General features: G+C 45.5%; 1 protein-coding gene across 1 annotated transcript in view; it reads left to right on the top strand.

Moving 5' to 3' along the window:
- Window positions 1-24433, top strand: part of LOC102080179 (muscle M-line assembly protein unc-89) — a 156244-nt gene that overhangs the window by 103324 nt on the left and 28487 nt on the right. The window contains exons 16-18 of the mRNA XM_025905173.1: window positions 5851-6183; window positions 16066-16398; window positions 16706-17020. Of these exons, the coding sequence (XP_025760958.1) occupies window positions 5851-6183; window positions 16066-16398; window positions 16706-17020 (981 nt within the window). The remainder of the gene's footprint in view (window positions 1-5850; window positions 6184-16065; window positions 16399-16705; window positions 17021-24433) is intronic.

Genomic DNA, 24433 nt, shown 5'->3' with positions numbered 1-24433 from the left:
ATCACAGACCGGTACTGGTCCAGGACCTGGGGGTTGGGGACGGCTGTGCTTGTAGCTTAAGTGAAGCAGCCACATTACTTAACAATATTTTAGCTTCCTTGAATCAAGGAATGGATTCGAGGTGCAAGAGGGAATTCGGCAAGTATGTCCTGTTTCCCCTAAGCTTTTTATATTGGCAACTCAGTTGTTAACACTATTAATCAAAAATTCTAACGACATACAAGGAATATCAATTTTTAATAAAGACTTCAAAATAAGTCAATTCGCAGATGATACATCTATTTTTTTTAAAGAGATATACGTGGTCGAGAAAACTAAATTTTCTCTAATGCTTCTCGTTTATCTCTCAGTATCAAAAAATGTGAACTACTCCCGATTCATACAAGCTCTGACTCTTCAATAGCTTTGGTTAGAGTTGAACCTAAAGTTAAATATATAGGGCTGATAATATCTAAAAAAACCAATTAGCAGAGAAGACACTAATATTTCTAACTGTATCATGGAGATGAAGAAATCACTTAGCCAGTGGTTAACCAGAGACCTCGCTATTATTGGCAGAAACATCCTATCTAAAGCTGAAGGCATCTCCAAATTGATTTATCCTTGTCACTCTCTATATATCTCCTCTAAAAACATTAATAAGGCTAACACAGTTATTTTCAAATTTTTGTGGAGGAATAAAACCCATTACATTGAAACATCTCAGAAAAATATTGTCTAAACTGTTCTCAAAGAGAATATAACAAATTTTGTGAACTGGTCCCACTGCCTCTGCTTCATTTGATTAAAAATGTTATGATATACAATAAGTTCCCATCTGTGCTCCCAAATTTATTGCTAGGGCAATGTCAGCTGTTTGATAAAAATGCAATAATAGATTTATTAGTAGTTTCTTCAAAGACAAAATATTTCATAGTTAAAACAAAATGGTTACATTGCATGGTTCTAATTGAGTTATTTCATATACTGGATAAAGCATACTGTAGCGGGCCAGGGCTGTTCGGGGTTTGTTCGGTTATTACAGTTATGTGTTTGTTGTCATGTTGTTATGGTCACGAGTGACGCGCTCTCTCAGCGACTGTGTTTCCGGTGAGAGAGCGCCTTTTTTTGTTGTTTTATGTTGTTGCCGCGCTGAGGAGGAAGGTAGCGGCAGTGTTCTGGGCCGGTTGTAAATAAACGGGTGCTCCCAAAGAAACCTTTGTCTCCTCCGTGACTGAGCTCGCCACAATACTAGAAGTTTATGAAATAGCCTATTCTACCTAAAGTTGAAGAAACACACTTAAAGTAATAAACAAAATTAATCCTGTGGCAGAATTACTAAAAAAGAGATTTGGTTTTGAGGTGGATCAATGTTCTTTTTGTACTGATGAAAATGAAACCCTAGAACATCTTTTTTTCTATGCCCTATCACACAATGGATATGGTGCAACTTAAAAAAATTGGATTTCCCTAAATATTAATGATGTGCCACTATTTGGATTACATCATAAATTTTTTTTATATGGATCATCTAGCATTGGGTGTCATCATCATACATTTGAGTAAATATCATATCCATTGTGCTAAATGGAGGAACGCTAAGCCTTCTCTCCCTGGTTTTATTAATGATTTTAAGATATTTTTTCATTGCTAAAAAAGACAAAAAGCACATAAAAAAAATAACCAGGATAATGCCCGTCTGCTATTCTAAATTTTGACTTATGCTGAGGCTTATATATTGTTAAGTAATGCAGCTGCTTCACTTAGGCTACTAGCAAGTTGCTGAGTAGACATCTGTGTAGTGGTTTGTTTGAAATCTACCACTTTTTCCTTCAGTTTTCTTGTCAAGAAACAACTTCCTCTTCAAATGAAACGCCTTCCTGTTTAACTGAAACGCCTTCCTGTTTAACTGAAATACCTTCCTGTTTAACTGAAATACCTTCCTGTTCAACTGAAATACCTTCCTGTTCAACTGAAACGCCTTCCTGTTTAACTGAAATACCTTCCTGTTCAACTGAAACGCCTTCCTGTTTAACTGAAATACCTTCCTGTTTAACTAAAATACCTTCCTGTTTAACTGAAACGCCTTCCTGTTTAACTGAAATACCTTCCTGTTCAACTGAAACGCCTTCCTGTTCAACTGAAATGCCTTCCTGTTTAACTGAAACGCCTTCCTGTTTAACTGAAATACCTTCCTGTTTAACTGAAATACCTTCCTGTTCAACTGAAACGCCTTCCTGTTCAACTGAAACGCCTTCCTGTTTAACTGAAATACCTTCCTGTTCAACTGAAACGCCTTCCTGTTCAACTGAAACGCCTTCCTGTTCAACTGAAATACCTTCCTGTTTAACTGAAATACCTTCCTGTTCAACTGAAACGCCTTCCTGTTTAACTGAAATACCTTCCTGTTCAACTGAAACGCCTTCCTGTTCAACTGAAATGCCTTCCTGTTTAACTGAAATACCTTCCTGTTTAACTGAAATACCTTCCTGTTCAACTGAAACGCCTTCCTGCTCAACTGAAACGCCTTCCTGTTTAACTGAAATACCTTCCTGTTCAACTGAAACGCCTTCCTGTTTAACTGAAATACCTTCCTGTTCAACTGAAACGCCTTCCTGTTCAACTGAAATGCCTTCCTGTTCCACTGAAACGCCTTCCTGTTCAACTGAAACGCCTTCCTGTTTAACTGAAATACCTTCCTGTTCAACTGAAACGCCTTCCTGTTCAACTGAAACGCCTTCCTGTTTAACTGAAATACCTTCCTGTTCAACTGAAACGCCTTCCTGTTCAACTGAAATGCCTTGGTTTTTCAGTAGTGTGTGTGAGAGGTAAAATTTCAGTAGTTTGTGTGTGAGAGCGTTTCAGTAATAATGTCCCTTACGGCACCTCATAAATTCCAATATATTTTAAATTGATAGCTCTTTGTGCTCTTTCAGTTTGAGCTTGTTTTATATTTAATGTTGAAGTTATCGCACAAATAACCAGAGAGCTCTAAATGAAGAGAGGATTTGAATCTTTGTTAGGCTGTTTTAGAGGAAAGTCAAATAGGGGAACATATAACGTCTAAAAGAAAATTGAAAACCATAACTAGCGGAACATGGAACTTGGAAATACACTGGGCTGAAAGAAATAGAAGAAATACAGCAGAAGTACATGAAGAAAATTCACTGAGAAGTAGAGTTGATGTTTTGACCAGGACTGAGAGAAATCAGCAGTATATATACACACAGAGAAGGGTAATCAGGGGAGTAGAGACAGTTGGGAAAATGAGACACAGATGTACTAAAGAGATAATAAGATGAGGGAAGTAAAACTCACAGTAAAGAGCAAGGGATGAATAACTATCCAATAAAGCAGGACGTGAGAAGTGATAACTAAACATGGAAATGCAGACACACAAAAAATGGAACAAGAAACACTGAGAGAAAAACTAAACTCTAATACAACCCAGAACTAAGAAGTAGACTAAAAACACTTAAGAAAAGTACAATTATAAAACATAAACACTAAAAACACAAATAAGATAAGATAAGATAAGATAAGATAAGATAAGATAATTCTTTATTGTCATTGCACAGTCATACATAGTACAGTAGTACAATGAAATTGGAAAAACTGTCCTACGTCGGTACTACATATAACACAACACGACACGATATGACACATCACAACGCAACACAAACAACACAACACAGTATATTAACTTAGAAATAAAAAAGAAGAATAAGTGTTATGTGTATTGCACACTGTTATTATTGCACATTAATTATTATTGCACCTTGTTATAAATATAAATATTATTATTGTTATTGTTTTAAACATTGTTACCTCCCCCTAAAAAAAAGTCCAGGCAGGTAGCCAATCAGGTCAGCTATTTGCATTGATTAGGGCTATTGCCCTGTTGTAAAAGCTGTCCTTGAGTCTGTTTGTTCGGGACCTCAGCAGCCTGAACCTCCTGCCAGACGGCAGCAGCTTAAACACCCGGTGTCCTGGGCGTGTACAGTCTCGTAGGATGCTGCGTGCCCTCTTGAGACAGCGAGTGCTGTACAGGTCCTTCAGGGAGGGAAGAGGATGTCCAATGATTTTTTGGGCCATATTGATGACCCTCTGGAGTGCCTTTCTGTGTTTTGTGGTGCAGTTGGAGAACCACACACCGATGCAATATGTCAGCACACTTTCAATGGAGCAGCGGTAGAAGACGGTCAGCAGCTCCTTCTTCAGGTCCATTTTTCTGAGGATTCTCAGAAAGTGGAGACGCTGTTGGGCCTTCTTTAAGACCGCAGAGGTGTTAGAGCTCCATTGGAGGTCTGTGTCTATGTGCACACCCAGAAACTTGAAACTGGAGACCCTTTCCACGCACTCCCCGTTGATGCTGACAGGCTGCAGCTCGGACTTCCTCCTTCTGAAGTCAACTACCAGTTCTTTTGTCTTGGTGGTATTGAGGTCCAGGTTGTTATCTACACACCAATCTGACAGCCTCTGAACTTCAGCTCTGTACGCCGTCTCATCTCCCCCTGAGATGAGCCCCACTACGGTGGTATCATCTGCAAACTTGATGACTGCGTTGTCTGGGTGGGTACTAACACAGTCATGTGTGTACAGAGTGTACAGTAGGGGACTCAGTACACAGCCTTGTGGAGAGCCGGTGTTGAGGCTGAGGGCTGAGGAAAGATGAGGCCCCACTCTAACTCTCTGTACACGGTCTGACAGGAAGTCTCTGATCCAGCGGCAGGTGGTAGAAGGAAGTCCGATTTCCAGCAGTTTAACTATTAGTCTGTCCGGGAGTATCGTATTGAAAGCAGAGCTAAAGTCAACAAAGAGCAGCCTGGCGTAACGGCCCTGCACTTCCAGGTGAGATATGGTGGTGTGGAGTGTTGTAGCAATGGCATCTTCAGTTGATCTGTTAGCTCTGTATGCGAACTGGAGTGGGTCAAGTGTGGGTGGCAGGCAGGACATGATGTGGCGTCGGACCAGTTTCTCAAAGCACTTCATTATAACAGGTGTTAGAGCAACTGGTCGGTAGTCGTTGAGGCTGCTAATGTTGGTACGCTTTGGCAGTGGGACAATTGTGGCTGACTTTAGGCACGGCGGGATGCAGGACTGGGACAGTGAAGTGTTGAAGATCTTAGTGAAGACCCCAGCCAGCTGGTCTGCACACTCTTTTAGGACCTTTGCGGTTACCCCATCTGGTCCGGCGGCCTTTCTGGGGTTCACTGCCCTCAGTGTGCGCCTCACCTCATATTCCTGCACTATGAGGCTTGGGCTGCTGCTGCTGTCCGATGTTTTTGCTGCTGCTGCCTCTGGTCCCTTCACCTCAAAGCGTGCGAAGAAGTGGTTCAGCTCCTCCGCAAGCTCCGCATTGCCCTCAGTCAACGTGGTATTGCAAGGTTTGTAGTTGGTTAAGTGCTGAACTCCTTGCCAAAGGAGAACCAAACAGAATATTTAAATAAAAACTTTACAAATGACATGACTGCTAAAAGACTTAAAAACCCTAGGTCAAACAGCTCAAGGCCATGACAAAGATAGACTAACAATCACAAAATTAGGGAAGCATTTCCAACTAATGAAGAAGCCAAAATTTTTACTGGCTCATGTAATGAGAGAGAAGAGTCTGATGGTGCACAACATTGTGGGGATGAGGACTTTGAAGATCCATCTTCTAGTAGCTCATCGGTCCCCAAATCTTATACTGAGTCCTTTAACCGATACAAGATTTGGATCTATCAAAGGAAGTGTCTGATTTTGTGGGTCTGGCCTCAGTCAGAAAATCTCCTGGCTCCAGGAAGTTCAGACCTGACGTCTCTACAATGAGTCATCTAGATGTAAAGGATGTTGTCTCTCTGACTATGTTCTCCTCTGTTTTCTCTTTAGAGTACCAGCTGGAGATGGTGGAGGTGACACAGGGGAAGGAGTTTGTCCTGCTGCCCTTTAAAATCAAAGAAGGCTTCACCCAGGATGTCAAAGTGGAGTGGAAACACAAAAACAAGATGGTCCATGAGTATCAGATTGGTAAAGACCAGTGTCACTTAAAGGGCCAAGATCAGAAACAGCGCACTGAGATGAAGAAAGACCCACTGAACACTAAAGACCTCAGTCTGACCCTGAAAGACCTCCACCTCACTGACAGTGGAGTCTACACCTGCACCGTCTACAACAAGGATGGACACATGCTGCTACGGAAATCAGTGACTCTCAGTGTCAGAGGTGAGTGTTACAGCTGTTTGTCCACCGTCCAAAATAGGTATAGATTTATAAGTAACAAAACAGAATTTAGAGACTAAAACTAAGAGTTCACGTAATAAAAGTTAAACAAAAACTAAACATTTACACACAATCAAAACAAAAGTGAAAGGAGCAAACCCACTCTGGAAACTGACAGAAACTAAACTGAATTCAAAAGAAAAGGCCAACACTAAATAAAAACAATGAAAGTATCAAACTATAATAACTGTAGATGATGGAGGATCACCTTCACTGACATCTGTCTGTCTGTCTCATATTCTCCTCTCAGTTCCTGAGGTTCAGATGGTGGAAACAGTTAAAGGGGTTCAGTCTGTCCTGCTGCCATTTACAACTGATATCAAGCTTCAGGACGTCACAGCGGAGTGGAAACATGAAGACAAGAAAGTCCACGTTTATCAGGGAGACCAAAACCAGTCTTACATACAAAGTCGCACAGAAGTGAAGAACGAGCAAATAAAAAATGGAGACCTCAGTCTGACCCTGAAAGACCTCCACCTCACTGACAGTGGAGTCTACACCTGCACCGTCTACAACAAGGATGGACACATGCTGCTACAGAAATCGGTGACTCTCAGTGTCAAAGGTGAGAGTAACATCTGTTTGTCCACATTACAAATCCTCAATGAAAAAGATCCAATCAAACAGCCTGTGATGCATCATGGGAATGTGACATATGTAGAATCAGTGCAGGTTTGCTGTATGTGAGTTGAGCCGTACAGTGCAGGAGAGAGAGGGTGGCTCCTGCCTCTGTTTTACAGTCCATGATTGTCCAGAGTCAGCTCATGTTCACATATTTATGAAGTCTTACACTGGAAAGTCTGCTGTTGATCTCAGTAAATGAACGGGGTTTCCTCATTCCCTGTACACAGACTGGCAGATGTTGACATAAGAAGATGACGTGGTGCTCTGTAGGAAAACAGAACAAGTCCACCATCAAAACAGACTGTTTTCTCAGTTTGATATGTAGGACTGTGTCACAGTCTAATGTTTATTAATTCCTATGAGGTGCCGTAAGGGACATTATTACTGAAACGCTCTCACACACACTACTGAAATGCTCTCACACACACTACTGAAATTTTACCTCTCACACACACTACTGAAACGCTCACACACACACTACTGAAACGCTCTCTCACACACTACTGAAATGCTCTCACACACACTACTGAAATGCTCTCACACACACAACTGATATTTTACCTCTCACACACACTACTGAAATGCTCTCACACACACTACTGAAATGCTCTCACACACACTACTGAAATTTTACCTCTCACACACACTACTGAAATGCTCTCACACACACTACTGAAACACTCTCAAACACACTACTGAAACGCTCTCACACACACTACTGAAACACTCTCAAACACACTACTGAAATGCTCTCACACACACTACTGAAACGTTCTCACACACACTACTGAAATGCTCTCACACACACTACTGAAATGCTTTCAAACACACTACTGAAACGCTCTCACACACACTACTGAAACGCTCACAAACACACTACTGAAACGCTCTCAAAGACACTACTGAAACGCTCTCACACACACTACTGAAACGCTCTCACACACACTACTGAAATGCTCTCACACACACTACTGAAATTTTAGCTCTCACACACACTACTGAAACGCTCTCACACACACTACTGAAACGCTCTCAAACACACTACTGAAATGCTCTCACACACGCTACTGAAATTTTAGCTCTCACACACACTACTGAAACGTTCTCACACACACTACTGAAACGCTCTCACACACACTACTGAAACGCTCTCACACACACTACTGAAATGCTCTCACACACACTACTGAAATTTTAGCTCTCACACACACAACTGAAACGCTCTCACACACACTACTGAAACGCTCTCACACACACTACTGAAACGCTCTCACACACACTACTGAAATTTTAGCTCTCACACACACTACTGAAACGCTCTCAAACACACTACTGAAACGCTCTCACACACACTACTGAAATTTTAGCTCTCACACACACTACTGAAATGCTCTCACACACACTACTGAAACGCTCTCACACACATTACTGAAACGCTCTCACACACACTACTGAAATTTTAGCTCTCACACACACTACTGAAACGCTCTCACACACACTACTGAAACGCTCTCACACACACTACTGAAATTTTAGCTCTCACACACACTACTGAAACGCTCTCACACACACTACTGAAACGCTCTCACACACACTACTGAAACCCTCTCACACACACTACTGAAACGCTCTCAAACACATTACTGAAACGCTCTCAAACACACTACTGAAACGCTCTCACACACACTAATGAAACCCTCTCACACACACTACTGAAACGCTCTCAAACACATTACTGAAACGCTCTCAAACACACTACTGAAAAGCTCTCACACACACTAATGAAACGCTCTCACACACACTACTGAAATGCTCTCACACACACTACTGAAATTTTAGCTCTCACACACACTACTGAAACGCTCTCAAACACACTACTGAAATGCTCTCACACACACTACTGAAATTTTAGCTCTCACACACACTACTGAAATTTTACCTCTCACACACTCAACAGAAACGCTCTCACACACACTACTGAAATGCTCTCACACACTACTGAAATTTTACCTCTCACACACACAACTGAAACACTCTCACACACACTACTGAAATGCTCTCACACACACTACTGAAACGCTCTCACACACACTACTGAAATTTTAGCTCTCACACACACTACTGAAACGCTCTCACACACACTACTGAAACGCTCTCACACACACTACTGAAATTTTAGCTCTCACACACACTACTGAAATGCTCTCACACACACTACTGAAATGCACTCACGAACTCCACTGAAACCAGAGGCATTTCCGCTGAACAGGAAGTTGTTTCCTGACAAGGAAACTGATGGAAAAAGTGGTATATTGCAAAACACTACAAGGATGTCTACTCAACAACCTGCTAGTACAGCGGTCCCCAACCTTTTTTGCGCCATGTACCATTTATGGCCGACAGTAATTTCACGGACCGGCTTTTAAGTTGTCTTGGATAAATACAATAAAATAAAACCAGTACCGCTTCCAAAAAAGAAGATTTAATTATAACACACGGGAAAAGACCCAAGGAAACAGAGTTAACAATATGAACGATATTAAAAAAAAAAAAAAAAAAAAGATAAATACCCTGAAAACAATAAATTTCAAACTCAAGCCTCAACTCTTGTGACCCGGTACCAAATGAATCACAGACCGGTACTGGTCCAGGACCTGGGGGTTGGGGACGGCTGTGCTTGTAGCTTAAGTGAAGCAGCCACATTACTTAACAATATTTTAGCTTCCTTGAATCAAGGAATGGATTCAAGGTGCAAGAGGGAATTCGGCAAGTATGTCCTGTTTCCCCTAAGCTTTTTATATTGGCAACTCAGTTGTTAACACTATTAATCAAAAATTCTAACGACATACAAGGAATATCAATTTTTAATAAAGACTTCAAAATAAGTCAATTCGCAGATGATACATCTATTTTTTTTAAAGAGAAATACGTGGTCGAGAAAACTAAATTTTCTCTAATGCTTCTCGTTTATCTCTCAGTATCAAAAAATGTGAACTACTCCCGATTCATACAAGCTCTGACTCTTCAATAGCTTTGGTTAGAGTTGAACCTAAAGTTAAATATATAGGGCTGATAATATCTAAAAAAAAACCAATTAGCAGAGAAGACACTAATATTTCTAACTGTATCATGGAGATGAAGAAATCACTTAGCCAGTGGTTAACCAGAGACCTCGCTATTATTGGCAGAAACATCCTATCTAAAGCTGAAGGCATCTCCGAATTGATTTATCCTTGTCACTCTCTATATATCTCCTCTAAAAACATTAATAAGGCTAACACAGTTATTTTCAAATTTTTGTGGAGGAATAAAACCCACTACATTGAAACATCTCAGAAAAATATTGTCTAAACTGTTCTCAAAGAGAATATAACAAATTTTGTGAACTGGTCCCACTGCCTCTGCTTCATTTGATTAAAAATGTTATGATATACAATAAGTTCCCATCTGTGCTCCCAAATTTATTGCTAGGGCAATGTCAGCTGTTTGATAAAAATGCAATAATAGATTTATTAGTAGTTTCTTCAAAGACAAAATATTTCATAGTTACAACAGAATGGTTACATTGCATGGTTCTAATTTAGTTATTTCATATACTGGATAAAGCATACTGTAGCGGGCCAGGGCTGTTCGGGGTTTGTTCGGTTATTACAGTTATGTGTTTGTTGTCATGTTGTTATGGTCACGAGTGACGCGCTCTCTCGGCGACTGTGTTTCCGGTGAGAGAGCGCCTTTTTTTGTTGTTTTATGTTGTTGCCGCGCTGAGGAGGGAGGTAGCGGCAGTGTTCTGGGCCGCTTGTAAATAAACGGGTGCTCCCAAAGAAACCTTTGTCTCCTCCGTGACTGAGCTCGCCACATTGGTGTCAGAAGTGGGATTGCTCACCCTCGCCATAATGGAGAGAGACATTCGGAGGCTGGAGCAAGCTGTCGAGGAGAGCATCCCCTGCTTGGGAAGCTGGCGATCGAGGAGAGAGGAAGCGAGCGGTCATGTAAGTCCCCCGACGGGTCCCGACGGCGCGAGCGCACCGCGGCGGCGGCCCGTCGCGACAGACGCTAGGGCAATGCTTCATGGGCTGCCTCTGTCGACCGACACACCGAGCCCCCGACAGCGAGCAGTGACGCCTGCAACGCCAGCTAAGGTACCAAAATACAATGGGCTAACCCCGCTAGAGCCCTACCTCTCACAAGTACGGCTAGCCGCGAGGCATAATGGCTGGCGCGACGAAGAGGCTGCTACACACTTAGCGCTAGCATTGGAAGGAGATGCACTGCAGGTACTCCTTGACCTAGCCCCGTCAGAGCAGCATGAGCTCCAGACCCTCACCATAGCACCGAGAGGCGATTCGGGCAGCGGCACTCCACTGATCAGAGCAGAGAGCAGCTGACCAATCGGAGCTGTCGGCCGGGGGAGAGCCTGGGCACCTTTGCAGCGGACGTGTTGCTGCATGCTCGTCGTAGCTACCCGGAGTTCCCAGCAGCAGCCCGTGAGGAGCTTAGCCTGCATGCTTTTCTGCGAGGACTTTTTCCAGAGCGACTACGTCAACACGTCTGCCTGGCCATGCCTCAAACTCTCCGTGAGGCGCTCCTTGAGGCTGAGAGGGCCAAGCTGGTGTTCACCTCGCAACCTAACCAGCAGGTGCCCCCCCCAAACTGCCCCCAAATCAGAGTCGCAGACTGCGACGGGGAGGGGGAGGTCGCCGAGATATGCAAGCTGCAACCCTCGGTGCTCCGGAGGCGTCCCCGTCGACCGACCGACCGCTGCTACCGGTGCGATGAGCCTGGCCACGTGGCGCGTGACTGCCCAGCACCTGCCCCGAAGACCAGGACTACGCAGCCTCAGGGAAACGGGGAGGGAGCGGTGTAGTGAGGGGACCACCGCTCCAGCTTCCTGCCCCCCTCCAAGGTGGGCACCGTGGTGGGCCGAGTTGGGCACCTCAAGGGACTCTACCTGAGCTGCTGTGTTGAGGACCTGCCATGCCAGGCCCTGGTGGACACGGGGTCCACCATTTCCCTGATACGACCTGGCGTGCTCCCTGGAACGTCCGGGCCATTGGTGAAGGGTTGGTCGCCCACCGACATCCAGCTGATGACGGTGACGGGTGAGAGGGCTGATATGCGGGGCAAGAAACCGTTGCGGGTCCGAGTGATGGATCTGGAGCTGGTGCACGACTTCTGGCTTGCTGACATTCAAGACCAGTGCATCATCGGCCTTGATCTGCTGACCCGCTGGGGGGCCTGTGTCGACACCGCAAAGCGGGCTATCACTCTTGGCACAGAGACTCTTGCCCTCCAGTGCGGTCAAAAGCAGGGAGCGGAGGGAACCCGAGCCAGACGAGACAGGCGTCGGGCGGCTGCCGCTCAGCAGATTTCGGGTGCCGGTGTCTCCGGGTCATCTCTGCTCACCTCAGCCCCGGCCTCTCAGCCCGACAAATCTCCCTCGACCGAGACAACCGAGGCTGTTGGTGACCTGTGGCAGCGCAGCAGCGTAGGTCTCAACGTTGACCAGCGCCAGCGGTTGAGGTGCCTCCTGGACGAGAATGTGGACATCTTTGCCGCCAGTGACAAAGACTGCAGGCAGACGGGGCTGGTCCAGCACACCATCGACACCGGCTCTGCTCAACCCATCCGTCTGCGCCCACACCGGCTGCCCCTCTCCAAACGGCAGGTGGCAGAGGAAAAGATCCGTGAGATGGCTGCGGCTGGGGTGATCGAGCCGTCCAACAGCCCATGGGCGGCACCCGTGGTCCTGGTGGGGAAGAAGGATGGCAGCCCGAGGTTCTGCGTGAATTTTCGCCGTCTCAATGCAGTCACCAAGAAGGACTCGTACCCGCTTCCACGAATCGACGAGGCCCTGGATTACGTTACCGGCTCCAGCTGGTTCAGCTCCCTCGACCTACGCAGCGGCTACTGGCAGGTAGTGGCCTGCCTCCGGCCACTTCCATCATAAGTGGCCGGAGGCCTACGCGGTGCCGGATCAGAGTGCGACGTCGACGGCAGAGAGGCTGGTGGAGGAGATGTTCGCCCGTTGTGGGGTCCCGGCTGAGCTCCACAGTGACCAGGGGCGCAACTTCAAATCGAAGGTCTTTGGGGAGATTTGCCGGCGGCTGGGGGTGGAGAAGACAAGAACCACACCGCTCCACCCGCGAAGCGACGGCTTTGGTTGAGCATTTTAACCGCACACCTGGTCCTTTGGTCATATCGGACTGCGGTTCAGGAGTCCAGCCAGTGCAAGCCTTCCGCTTTGATGTTTGGGCGGGAGCTCCGGACGCCTGTGGATCTGGTGTTTGGGCCCCCCCCCTGAGCCGGAGGTTGACGGTGGGCCAGAGATGGACTACTACAGGAGGCTGAGGGAGCGGCTGCAGGTGGTTCACGACTACACCAGCCAGGCCCAAGCCAGCGCCGGAGTACGACAGAAAAGAGCCTACGACACCAAGTGCCGGGGGAGGCTTTTGTGCCTGGCGACAAGGTTTGGGTGTACTGCCCGGTTCGCAAGAGAGGAGTGTCCCCCAAACTGTGCAGTCACTGGCAAGGGCCGGCGGAGGTCGTGGAGCAGCTGACGGAAGTGGTGTACCGTATCCACATGCCGGGCCCGGGGCGCATGGTGGTGTTGCACCGGGACAGGCTTTCACCGTACCGACCGCTCGCTCCGGCAGACGCCGGGGCAGGGGATGCTGGTGACACCCCAGGTTCTGATCCGAGTGACTTTTCCCCCGCCGGTCGAGACCAGCCGGTGCGCCAGAAGAAGGCACCCGGACACTTACAGGACTTTGTGTGGCGTAATGGGGCTGTCGGGGACGACTGACCCCTTAGGTGGGGGCTATGTAGCGGGCCAGGGCTGTTCGGGGTTTGTTCGGTTATTACAGTTATGTGTTTGTTGTCATGTTGTTATGGTCACGAGTGACGCGCTCTCTCGGCGACTGTGTTTCCGGTGAGAGAGCGCCTTTTTTTGTTGTTTTATGTTGTTGCCACGCTGAGGAGGGAGGTAGCGGCAGTGTTCTGGGCCGGTTGTAAATAAACGGGTGCTCCCAAAGAAACCTTTGTCTCCTCCGTGACTGAGCTCGCCACAATACTAAAAATTTATGAAATAGCCTATTCTACCTAAAGTTGAAGAAACACACTTAAAGTAATAAACAAAATAAATCCTGTGGCAGAATTACTAAAAAAGAGATTTGGTTTTGAGGTGGATCAATGTTCTTTTTGTACTGATGAAAATGAAACCCTAGAACATCTTTTTTTCTATGCCCTATCACACAATGGATATGGTGCAACTTAAAAAAATTGGATTTCCCTAAATATTAATGATGTGCCACTATTTGAATTACATCATAAATTTTTTTATATGGATCATCTAGCATTGGGTGTCATCATCATACTTTTGAGTAAATATCATATCCATTGTGCTAAATGGAGGAAGGCTAAGCCTTCTCTCCCTGGTTTTATTAATGATATTAAGATATTCTTTCTTTGCTAAAAAAGACAAAAAGCACATAAAAAAATAACCAGGATAATGCCCGTCTGCTATTCTAAATTTTGACTTATGCTGAGGCTTATATATTGTTAAGTAATGCAGCTGCTTCACTTAGGCTACTAGCAGGTTGCTGAGTAGACATCTGTGTAGTGGTTTGTTTGAAATCTACCACTTTTTCCTTCAGTTTTCTTGTCAAGAAACAACTTCCTGTTCAAATGAAACGCCTTCCTGTTTAACTGAAATGCCTTCCTGTTTAACTGAAACGCCTTCCTGTTTAACTGAAACGCCTTCCTGTTTAACTGAAATGCCTTCCTGTTTAACTGAAACGCCTTCCTGTTTAACTGAAACACCTTCCTGTTTAACTGAAACGCCTTCCTGTTCCACTGAAACGCCTTCCTGTTCAACTGAAACGCCTTCCTGTTTAACTGAAATGCCTTCCTGTTCAATTAAAACGCCTTCCTGTTTAACTGAAATACCTTCCTGTTCAACTGAAACGCCTTCCTGTTTAACTGAAATGCCTTCCTGTTCAACTGAAATGCCTTGGTTTTTCAGTAGTGTGTGTGAGAGTGTTTCAGTAGTGTGTGTGAGAGGTAAAATTTCAGTAGTGTGTGTGTGAGAGCGTTTCAGTGATAATGTCCCTTACGGCACCTCATGAATTCCAATATATTTTAAATTGATAGCTCTTTGTGCTCTTTCAGTTTGAGCTTGTTTTATATTTAATGTTGAAGTTATGGCACAAATAACCAGAGAGCTCTAAATGAAGAGAGGATTTGAATCTTTGTTAGGCTGTTTTAGAGGAAAGTCAAATAGGGGAACATATAACGTCTAAAAGAAAACTGAAAACCATAACTAGCGGAACATGGAACTTGGAAATACACTGGGCTGAAAGAAATAGAAGAAATACAGCAGAAGTACATGAAGAAAATTCACTGAGAAGTAGAGTTGATGTTTTGACCAGGACTGAGAGAAATCAGCACTATATATACACACAGAGAAGGGTAATCAGGGGAGTAGAGACAGTTGGGAAAATGAGACACAGATGTAAAAGAACAGATAATAAGATGAGGGAAGTAAAACTCACAGTAAAGAGCAAGGGATGAATAACTATCCAATAAAGCAGGAAGTGAGAAGTGATAACTAAACATGGAAATGCAGACACACAAAAAATGGAACAAGAAACACTGAGAGAAAAACTAAACTCTAATACAACCCAGAACTAAGAAGTAGACTAAAAACACTTAAGAAAAGTACAATTATAAAACATAAACACTAAAAACACACAAATGAAGAACCAAACAGAATATTTAAATAAAAACTTTACAAATGACATGACTGCTAAAAGACTTAAAAACCCTAGGTCAAACAGCTCAAGGCCATGACAAAGATAGACTAACAATCACAAAATTAGGGAAGCATTTCCAACTAATGAAGAAGCCAAAATTTTTACTGGCTCATGTAGTGAGAGAGAAGAGTCTGATGGTGCACAACATTGTGGGGATGAGGACTTTGAAGATCCATCTTCTAGTAGCTCATCGGTCCCCAAATCTTATACTGAGTCCTTTAACCGATACAAGATTTGGATCTATCAAAGGAAGTGTCTGATTTTGTGGGTCTGGCCTCAGTCAGAAAATCTCCTGGCTCCAGGAAGTTCAGACCTGACGTCTCTACAATGAGTCATCTAGATGTAAAGGATGTTGTCTCTCTGACTATGTTCTCCTCTGTTTTCTCTTTAGAGTACCAGCTGGAGATGGTGGAGGTGACACAGGGGAAGGAGTTTGTCCTGCTGCCCTTTAAAATCAAAGAAGGCTTCACCCAGGATGTCAAAGTGGAGTGGAAACACAAAAACAAGATGGTCCATGAGTATCAGATTGGTAAAGACCAGTGTCACTTAAAGGGCCAAGATCAGAAACAGCGCACTGAGATGAAGAAAGACCCACTGAACACTAAAGACCTCAGTCTGACCCTGAAAGACCTCCACCTCACTGACAGTGGAGTCTACACCTGCACCGTCTACAACAAGGATGGACACATGCTGCTACGGAAATCAGTGACTCTCAGTGTCAGAGGTGAGTGTTACAGCTGTTTGTCCACCGTCCAAAATAGGTATAGATTTATAAGTAACAAAACAGAATTTAGAGACTAAAACTAAGAGTTCACGTAATAAAAGTTAAACAAAAACTAAACATTTACACACAATCAAAACAAAAGTGAAAGGAGCAAACCCACTCTGGAAACTGACAGAAACTAAACTGAATTCCAAAGAAAAGGCCAACACTAAATAAAAACAATGAAAGTATCAAACTATAATAACTGTAGATGATGGAGGATCACCTTCACTGACATCTGTCTGTCTGTCTCATATTCTCCTCTCAGTTCCTGAGGTTCAGATGGTGGAAACAGTTAAAGGGGTTCAGTCTGTCCTGCTGCCATTTACAACTGATATCAAGCTTCAGGACGTCACAGCGGAGTGGAAACATGAAGACAAGAAAGTCCACATTTATCAGAGAGACCAAAACCAGTCTTACATACAAAGTCGCACAGAAGTGAAGAACGAGCAAATAAAAAATGGAGACCTCAGTCTGACCCTGAAAGACCTCCACCTCACTGACAGTGGAGTCTACACCTGCACCGTCTACAACAAGGATGGACACATGCTGCTACAGAAATCAGTGACTCTCAGTGTCAGAGGTGAGAGTAACATCTGTTTGTCCACATTACAAATCCTCAATGAAAAAGATCCAATCAAACAGCCTGTGATGCATCATGGGAATGTGACATATGTAGAATCAGTGCAGGTTTGCTGTATGTGAGTTGAGCCGTACAGTGCAGGAGAGAGAGGGTGGCACCTGCCTCTGTTTTACAGTCCATGATTGTATAGAAGCTGTTCCAGAGTCAGCTCATGTTCATATATTTATGAAGTCTTACACTGGAAAGTCTGCTGTTGATCTCAGTAAATGAACGGGGTTTCCTCTTTCCCTGTACACAGACTGGCAGATGTTGATATAAGAAGATGATGTGGTGCTCTGTAGGAAAACAGAACAAGTCCACCATCAAAGCAGACTGTTTTCTCAGTTTGATATGTAGGACTGTGTCACAGTCTAATGTTTATTAATTCCAATATATTTTAAATTGATAGCTCTTTGTGCTCTTTCAGTTTGAGCTTTTTTTTCTAATTAATGTTGAAGTTATGGCACAAATAACCAGAGAGCTCTAAATGAAGAGAGGATTTGAATCTTTGTTAGGCTGTTTTAGAGGAAAGTCAAATAGGGGAACATATAACGTCTAAAAGAAAATTGAAAACCATAACTAGCGGAACATGGAACTTGGAAATACACTGGGCTGAAAGAAATAGAAGAAATACAGCAGAAGTACATGAAGAAAATTCACTGAGAAGTAGAGTTGATGTTTTGACCAGGACTGAGAGAAATCATGGTGGGGGCCTGGAAGGAGGGCACAAAGGACTGGACAGGCAGGGTTTCACTTGAGACACATAAAACACGTTATGGATCCGCATATTTCGGGGCAACTTGAGATGGACAGAAATCGGGTTTACCAGAGAGTCTATAACAAACGGACCAATGAAGGTGGGAGATAGTTTCGTAGACTCAGCCCGGAGCAGAACAAATCGGGTTGACAGCCAGACCTTTTGTCCCGGGTCGTAGGTGGGTGCGGGGGTCCGGTGACGGTCCGCCAGGCGCTTATTGCGATCAGCTGTGCGAAGAAGGGCGGCCCGGGTGGCTCTCCAGGCGCGTCGACACCTCCGTAGGTGCTGCTGGACAGAGGGGACAAAGTGCTCACCTTCGACGGCCGGAAAGAGAGGTGGTTGGTAACCCAGAGAAGCTTTGAAGGGGGACACCCCGGTGGCTGAGGAGGTAAGACTATTGTGAGCGTACTCAATCCACGGGAGTTGCTCACTCCAAGTTGTCTGATTGGTGGATGCCAAGCACCGGAGGGCCGCCTCGAGTTCCTGATTGGCTCGTTCTGTCTGGCCGTTAGTCTGAGGATGGAAACCAGAGGAGAGACTGACCTGCGCTCCGAGGGCGTTACAGAATTCTTTCCAGACCCGTGATGTGAATTGTGGCCCCCTATCAGAGACGATGTCCGCGGGGATTCCGTGGAGGCGGAAGACATGGTTTGTCAGGAGTCGAGCTGTTTCTAGATCAGTGGGGAGCTTGGGAAGGGCGACAAAGTGAGCAGCTTTCAAAAAACGATCAATGAATGTAAGGATGACTGAGTTACCTGATGAGGACGGGAATCCTGTGATGAAGTCCATTGCGATGTGTGACCACGGGCGGCCAGGGGTCGGTAGGGGTTGGAGAAGGCTGGAAGATGGCTGGTTGACGCTCTTGTTTTGACCGCATGTAGGACAGGCAGCAATGTATTCTCGGACGTCCTTAGGTAAAGATGGCCACCAGGAAAAGCGTTGGAGGAAGGTAACGGTGCGGTGGACCCCAGGGTGGCAGGTGAACTTGGCTGTGTGAGCCCAATGCAAAACTCATGATCTGACTGTAGAGGGAACAAAGAGTAGGCCCGGGGAACTCGTACCAGGGTCTGGTTCAGTTCGTTGAGCCTCTCGAATAGCTGACTCGATCTCCCAGGTTAGGGCCCCGACTACACACGTGGAAGGAAAAATGGGGACGTCCTGGGCAGCGTCTTCAGAGGCGGCAAATTGGCGTGAGAGGGCATCGGGTTTGACATTACGGGAGCCGGGTCTGTAGGTGATTGTGAATTGGAATCTGGTGAAAAACAGGGCCCACCTAGCTTGCCTGGCGTTGAGTCGTTTTGCGGACCGAATGTATTCCAAGTTTTTGTGGTCTGTCCAAACCACGAACGGTTGGGCGGCTCCCTCCAACCAGTGACGCCACTCTTCAAGGGCCAGCTTGATGGCCAATAGCTCTCGGTTCCCCACGTCATAATTCCTTTCTGCAGGAGAGAGAGACGACGAGAGAAGTAAGCACAAGGGTGAAGCTTACCGCCTTGTCGCTGGGAGAGCACCGCCCCCACTCCTGCGTCCGAGGCGTCCACCTCCACGACGAAGGGTTGACTGAGGTCGGGTTGGACGAGGATGGGTGCAGAAGCAAAGCGTTCCTTCAGGCACGAGAAAGCCTGGCGAGCCAGTTCATCCCAGCGGAAGTGGACCTTAGGTGAGGTGAGACGAGTCAGGGGTAGAGCGAGCTGGCTATAGTTGCGGATGAAACAGCGATAAAAGTTAGCGAAACCCAAGAAACTCTGAAGCTGTTTGCAATGGGAAGGAGTGGGCCAGTTCAACACAGCCTGAACTTTGGCGGGATCCGCTCCTAGGTCACCTTGTTCAATGACATAGCCCAGAAAAGAGATTGTGGGGCTATGAAACTCACATTTTTCCACCTTCACGAAGAGACAGTTTTCCAGGAGGCGTTGGAGAACCTGCCTGACATGGCGTTCGTGTTCAGAGACAGAATGAGAGAAAATGAGAATGTCATCCAGATAAACGAAGATGAAGTGGTTGATGAAGTCCCGGAGTACGTCGTTTACCAGTGCCTGAAAAACAGCTGGGGCATTAGTGAGAACAAACGGCATGACAAGGTATTCAAAATGACCAAGGTGAGTGTTGAAGGCTGTTTTCCATTCATCCCCCTCCCTTATTCTTACCAGATGGTAGGCGTTGCGCAGGTCCAGTTTAGTGAAGATGGTGGCCCCCTGAAGGAGCTCGAAGGCAGAATTTAAAAGAGGGAGTGGATACTTATTCTTCACTGAGATGTTGTTAAGGCCCCGATAATCAATACAAGGTCGTAAATTCTTGTCTTTCTTGGTGACGAAGAAGAAGCCGGCGGCCACAGGAGAGGTCGAAGGGCGAATGAGACCCGTGGCGAGTGATTCATTGATGTATCTTTCCATGCTTTCGCGTTTGGGCTGAGACAGACTGTATAGGCGGCTGGTAGGGAGAGGTGCGCCTGGAAGAAGATCAATGCCGCAGTCGTACGGCCGATGCGGAGGAAGCGAACGTGCCCTGTCCTTGCAAAACACTTGTTTGAGATCATGGTAGACGGGTGGCACGGAGGAGAGGTCCGGCGGCTCGGAGAGAGAAGAATTGGTTAGCGGTTCAGAAAAGGGGGTGGCAGCTTTAAGACAGGACATGTGACAAGCCTCCCCCCACCCCACAATGCTCTCCTTTTTCCAATCGATAACAGGATTATGGTGACGCAACCAAGGGTAACCCAGAACTAGCGGCGTGAGCGGAGCTTGGAACACATATAGTTGTATGGTCTCGGAATGATTACCTGAGAGAGTCAGTAAAACGGGCTCAGTGATATGAGTGATGTTAGGAAGCCGCTGGCCACTGAGGGCGATGACCTGGAGTGACCGTGGCAAAGGCTCGGAGTTCAGATTTAATCGTCGGGCCAGCGAAGCGTCAATAAAGTTCTGTTCCGCCCCTGAATCGATTAGAGCCTTAAGAGCGTGGACCTGAAGCTGCACCGTTAATTTAGCTGCTAGCATGAGCCGTGGAGGAGACTGTGAAACAGAGACCTCGCCCACCCGTATTCCCCTCTCTACTGGCGGGCACGGCCTTTTGGCAGTGACAGACAAACATTGGCGATATGACCCTTACGGCCGCAATAAAAACACTCACCGGCCCTCCACCGACGGTGTCGTTCCTCGGGTGAAAGGCGAGAGCGACCCAGTTGCATAGGTTGCTCACTCTCCTCCATGTTGTGCAACTCCGAATCTCTTCCGCCACTCGTGGCGCTTCCGCCCGATGCTGCCTCGCCGCGGCCCAGAGACCTCTGGGAAACGTAGTCCTCAGTTCTGTGGCATGCACGTAAATGCTCGTCCACCTTCACACACAACGTTATCACATCAGACAAAGTTTTAGGTAACTCTCTCATAACTAGTTCGCCCTTTAACTCATCACACACATTATTCAGCAAGGTGCTTATCAATGCAGGCTGCCCCCACCCGGTCTCTTCGGCCAGCGTCCAGAACTCAATGGAGTATTCCGCCATACTTCGTCTTCCCTGCTTAAGATTCAGTAAACGGTGAGCTGCTGCGTCAGCGCCAGTACCTCTCTCAAACACACATTTAAATTTAGCAAGAAAATCCTGGTACGAGATGCTGGCGTCCGTTCTCAAAACAGCTTGAGCCCAGTTTAAAGCCAGTCCGCGTAACAGCTGGACAAAAAAGGCAATCTTAGCGTCATCGGTTTCATATGTCCTCCGTAACTGTCTAAACTGCATGGTTATTTGGGTCAGAAAACCAGCACACTTGTGAAACTGACCCGCAAAGGGTTCAGGTGTTGGCAAAGCTCGCTCCGGGGGCTCCAAGGGAGTGGGATGAGGCAAAGCCAAAGATCCAGGTGCCGAAGGGTCAGAAGCCGGTAACTGTGAGGAGACAGAGGGAGGAGAGGCTGCTGGGCTTACCAGGGGTATGCACTGAGCAAAAGCCTGCGTTAGAGTGGCCAACTGCTGATTGAGGAGCTGCAGCATTTGCTCGTGGCATTCCAAAACCTCCTCGGCCGTGGGGGCGCGCTGCTGGGTGGCAGAGTCCGCTGAGTCCATATTCTGGCTGGATCGTTATGTTAAGGTTCAATGTAGGGGACTCAAACGCGGGACTCCTGAAATAGCTGACCACAGGGATTTATTTACAGAGGTCACTAATGTGTATATACAGAGAGTGCGGGGTAGTGCTATGTACAGAAATGTGAGGGACGGGCTCCAGGGAAATCCAAGGGGGGAAACACTCGTTCTCCAACTCTCCACATTCACAACGGCTGTCCTCTTCTTTCACACTTGACGCACAGATTCACACGAGAGGGGTGGTCCAGGGGGTCTGTAGACAGGAGACAGGAATGAGACCGATATTCACAGAAAACACTTGATTTATTTTGCACTGAAGTTCGACTTTCACTAACGCGTGGCAGACAACGATCCAGCAACGACCAACAGTCCTCTCCTGGCTTAAATGCCGTTCCCCTTGATGGACGTCAGGTGTGATGATCTCCGTGGGCGTGGGCCGAGGGCGTGAACCCACAATGAGTTTATGGAGAGGAGAAATATTTTCCTGCTATTATTTGCTGCTATTTTTTAATCATCATTACCATTTCATTTTAATAGGGATGTTGCATTCAGATGTTCAAATATATTGGTATTATATTAGCCTTTATTACAGGTCCAAAGAAGAACCATTTTAAATGGTTGAGTTGAATCTATAATTTAAATGTTATTAATGCTTTTATGATCTCTGTGTAGAGGGCAGAGACAGGAAAATACACTTTGTGCCAAAATGAGACAGGAAGTTATGTCTTTGAAGTTGCAGCTTTTGCAGAAGTGAAACCGAAAGCAGAGTGAGTGCAAGTGAAGAGCAGGGTGTTTATTATGCATACTGCGGATTAAGCCTTAAGTAGTTGTGGTAGACTGAAACAGTTGTTATATATTTTACATATAAGTCAAGATCATTACACACAGGATGGCCTGAGCCTGGTTGGTTGCTTAAGTTGAGGTCAACTAAGGTTCAGAAAGCAGATGCAAACTCTGCACGCACAGACAGACAAATAGTGAGAGGTCATGACACGTACGCAGTACACAGCATGCACGCGCCCTCGCACGTGTACGCACAGACACACATACACATACACACACTGTTAGGGTGTAGGTGAAAGTTGACTGATGAAGCAGTAGATGCACGATGCGAGAGCTGAGCTGGCTTACGGGAAACCACCGGGGAGAAGATGGAAGCCAGTGTACTTTTTAATTGTGCCTTAAGTTGTCAAATAGAACATTTGTGGTTTTGAAGCTGATGTATGTGATGACGCAATGAGGGGGCGTCACTAAATATACTCTGATGCATATAAAACTGTATTTTGCTGTTAGGAGGATGAGATTGTGGGGCTGTCTGCTTACGGAGTCCGCTCATTCTCCCACGCGTGTCATTTCATTAAAATCATCGTCTTTACCCTTTGGACCAGTGTGGTTACTTGCATTCCTCCTGTGTTTCCTTCCCTATATTTCCCCCCCCCTTTTCCTTCCCTATTTTGAACCTTAACAAGTTCCACCCCGGCGACAGAGAGAAGGAGAGAGAGAGAGAGAGCACGAGAGAGAGAGAGAAAGACAGGAGAGATCGATCAGCGTCTCGCTGATCCCAAAGGCCGTGACAGAACAAGAGACACTGAGAGAAAAACTAAACTCTAATACAACCCAGAACTAAGAAGTAGACTAAAAACACTTAAGAAAAGTACAATTATAAAACATAAACACTAAAAACACACAAATGAAGAACCAAACAGAATATTTAAATAAAAACTTTACAAATGACATGACTGCTAAAAGACTTAAAAACCCTAGGTCAAACAGCTCAAGGCCATGACAAAGATAGACTAACAATCACAAAATTAGGGAAGCATTTCCAACTGTGGAATTACAGGGATTATTTTACATAACCATCATCTTTATCATTGCATTAATTATCATTTTATTCAAGTGTTTATTGAAGTTGCTGGCATTATGTTATAATTTGTATTACAGGGGTTATCATAATCAAATATTAACATGTTTATTATAGGTGCAGTTAGAACCACTTAAATCGTTGAGTTAAATCTATAATCTTAAAAGCTTATATGCTGAGTATTTTGTTACAGTAAAATAGTGGCTGAGCAAAGGCCTGAATGTAGTCAGCTTCTTGTTGCATTTGAGTTTGCCTAGCAACAGGTGACGCAAAGAGGAGGACAAGTCCATGGGGACCTCACCACCATATTTGGATGGATGCCAGAAAGGGGAACTCCTGTCTCTGCAGTTATCTCTTAAGATTGATCAGTGTCTGTAGAAGAGCCAAATAATGTTCTGTACATGCAAATTATGTGCTTGTAAACGCATGAGGGGGCGTCATAATACCCTGATGTTATAAAAGCAATCTGAAGTGTATTTTTGGTTGGGGATTTACAACTGATGGTTTCCAGTTTACATCTCCCCACGCTGCGTGTATTCATTAAAATCAATTGTTTGAACGGCCTTTTCTGGACTATCATTGTTTTACTCTCGTCCTCAATTTCGGACCCTTAACACAACTAATGAAGAAGCCAAAATTTTTTACTGGCTCATGTAATGAGAGAGAAGAGTCTGATGGTGCACA

This window comes from Oreochromis niloticus, linkage group LG3, assembly GCF_001858045.2.
Source record: "Oreochromis niloticus isolate F11D_XX linkage group LG3, O_niloticus_UMD_NMBU, whole genome shotgun sequence".
NCBI classification, from domain to species: Eukaryota; Metazoa; Chordata; class Actinopteri; order Cichliformes; family Cichlidae; genus Oreochromis; species Oreochromis niloticus.
Note: the sequence above shows the minus strand (reverse complement) of the source record. Positions and strands in the feature narration are given on the sequence as shown.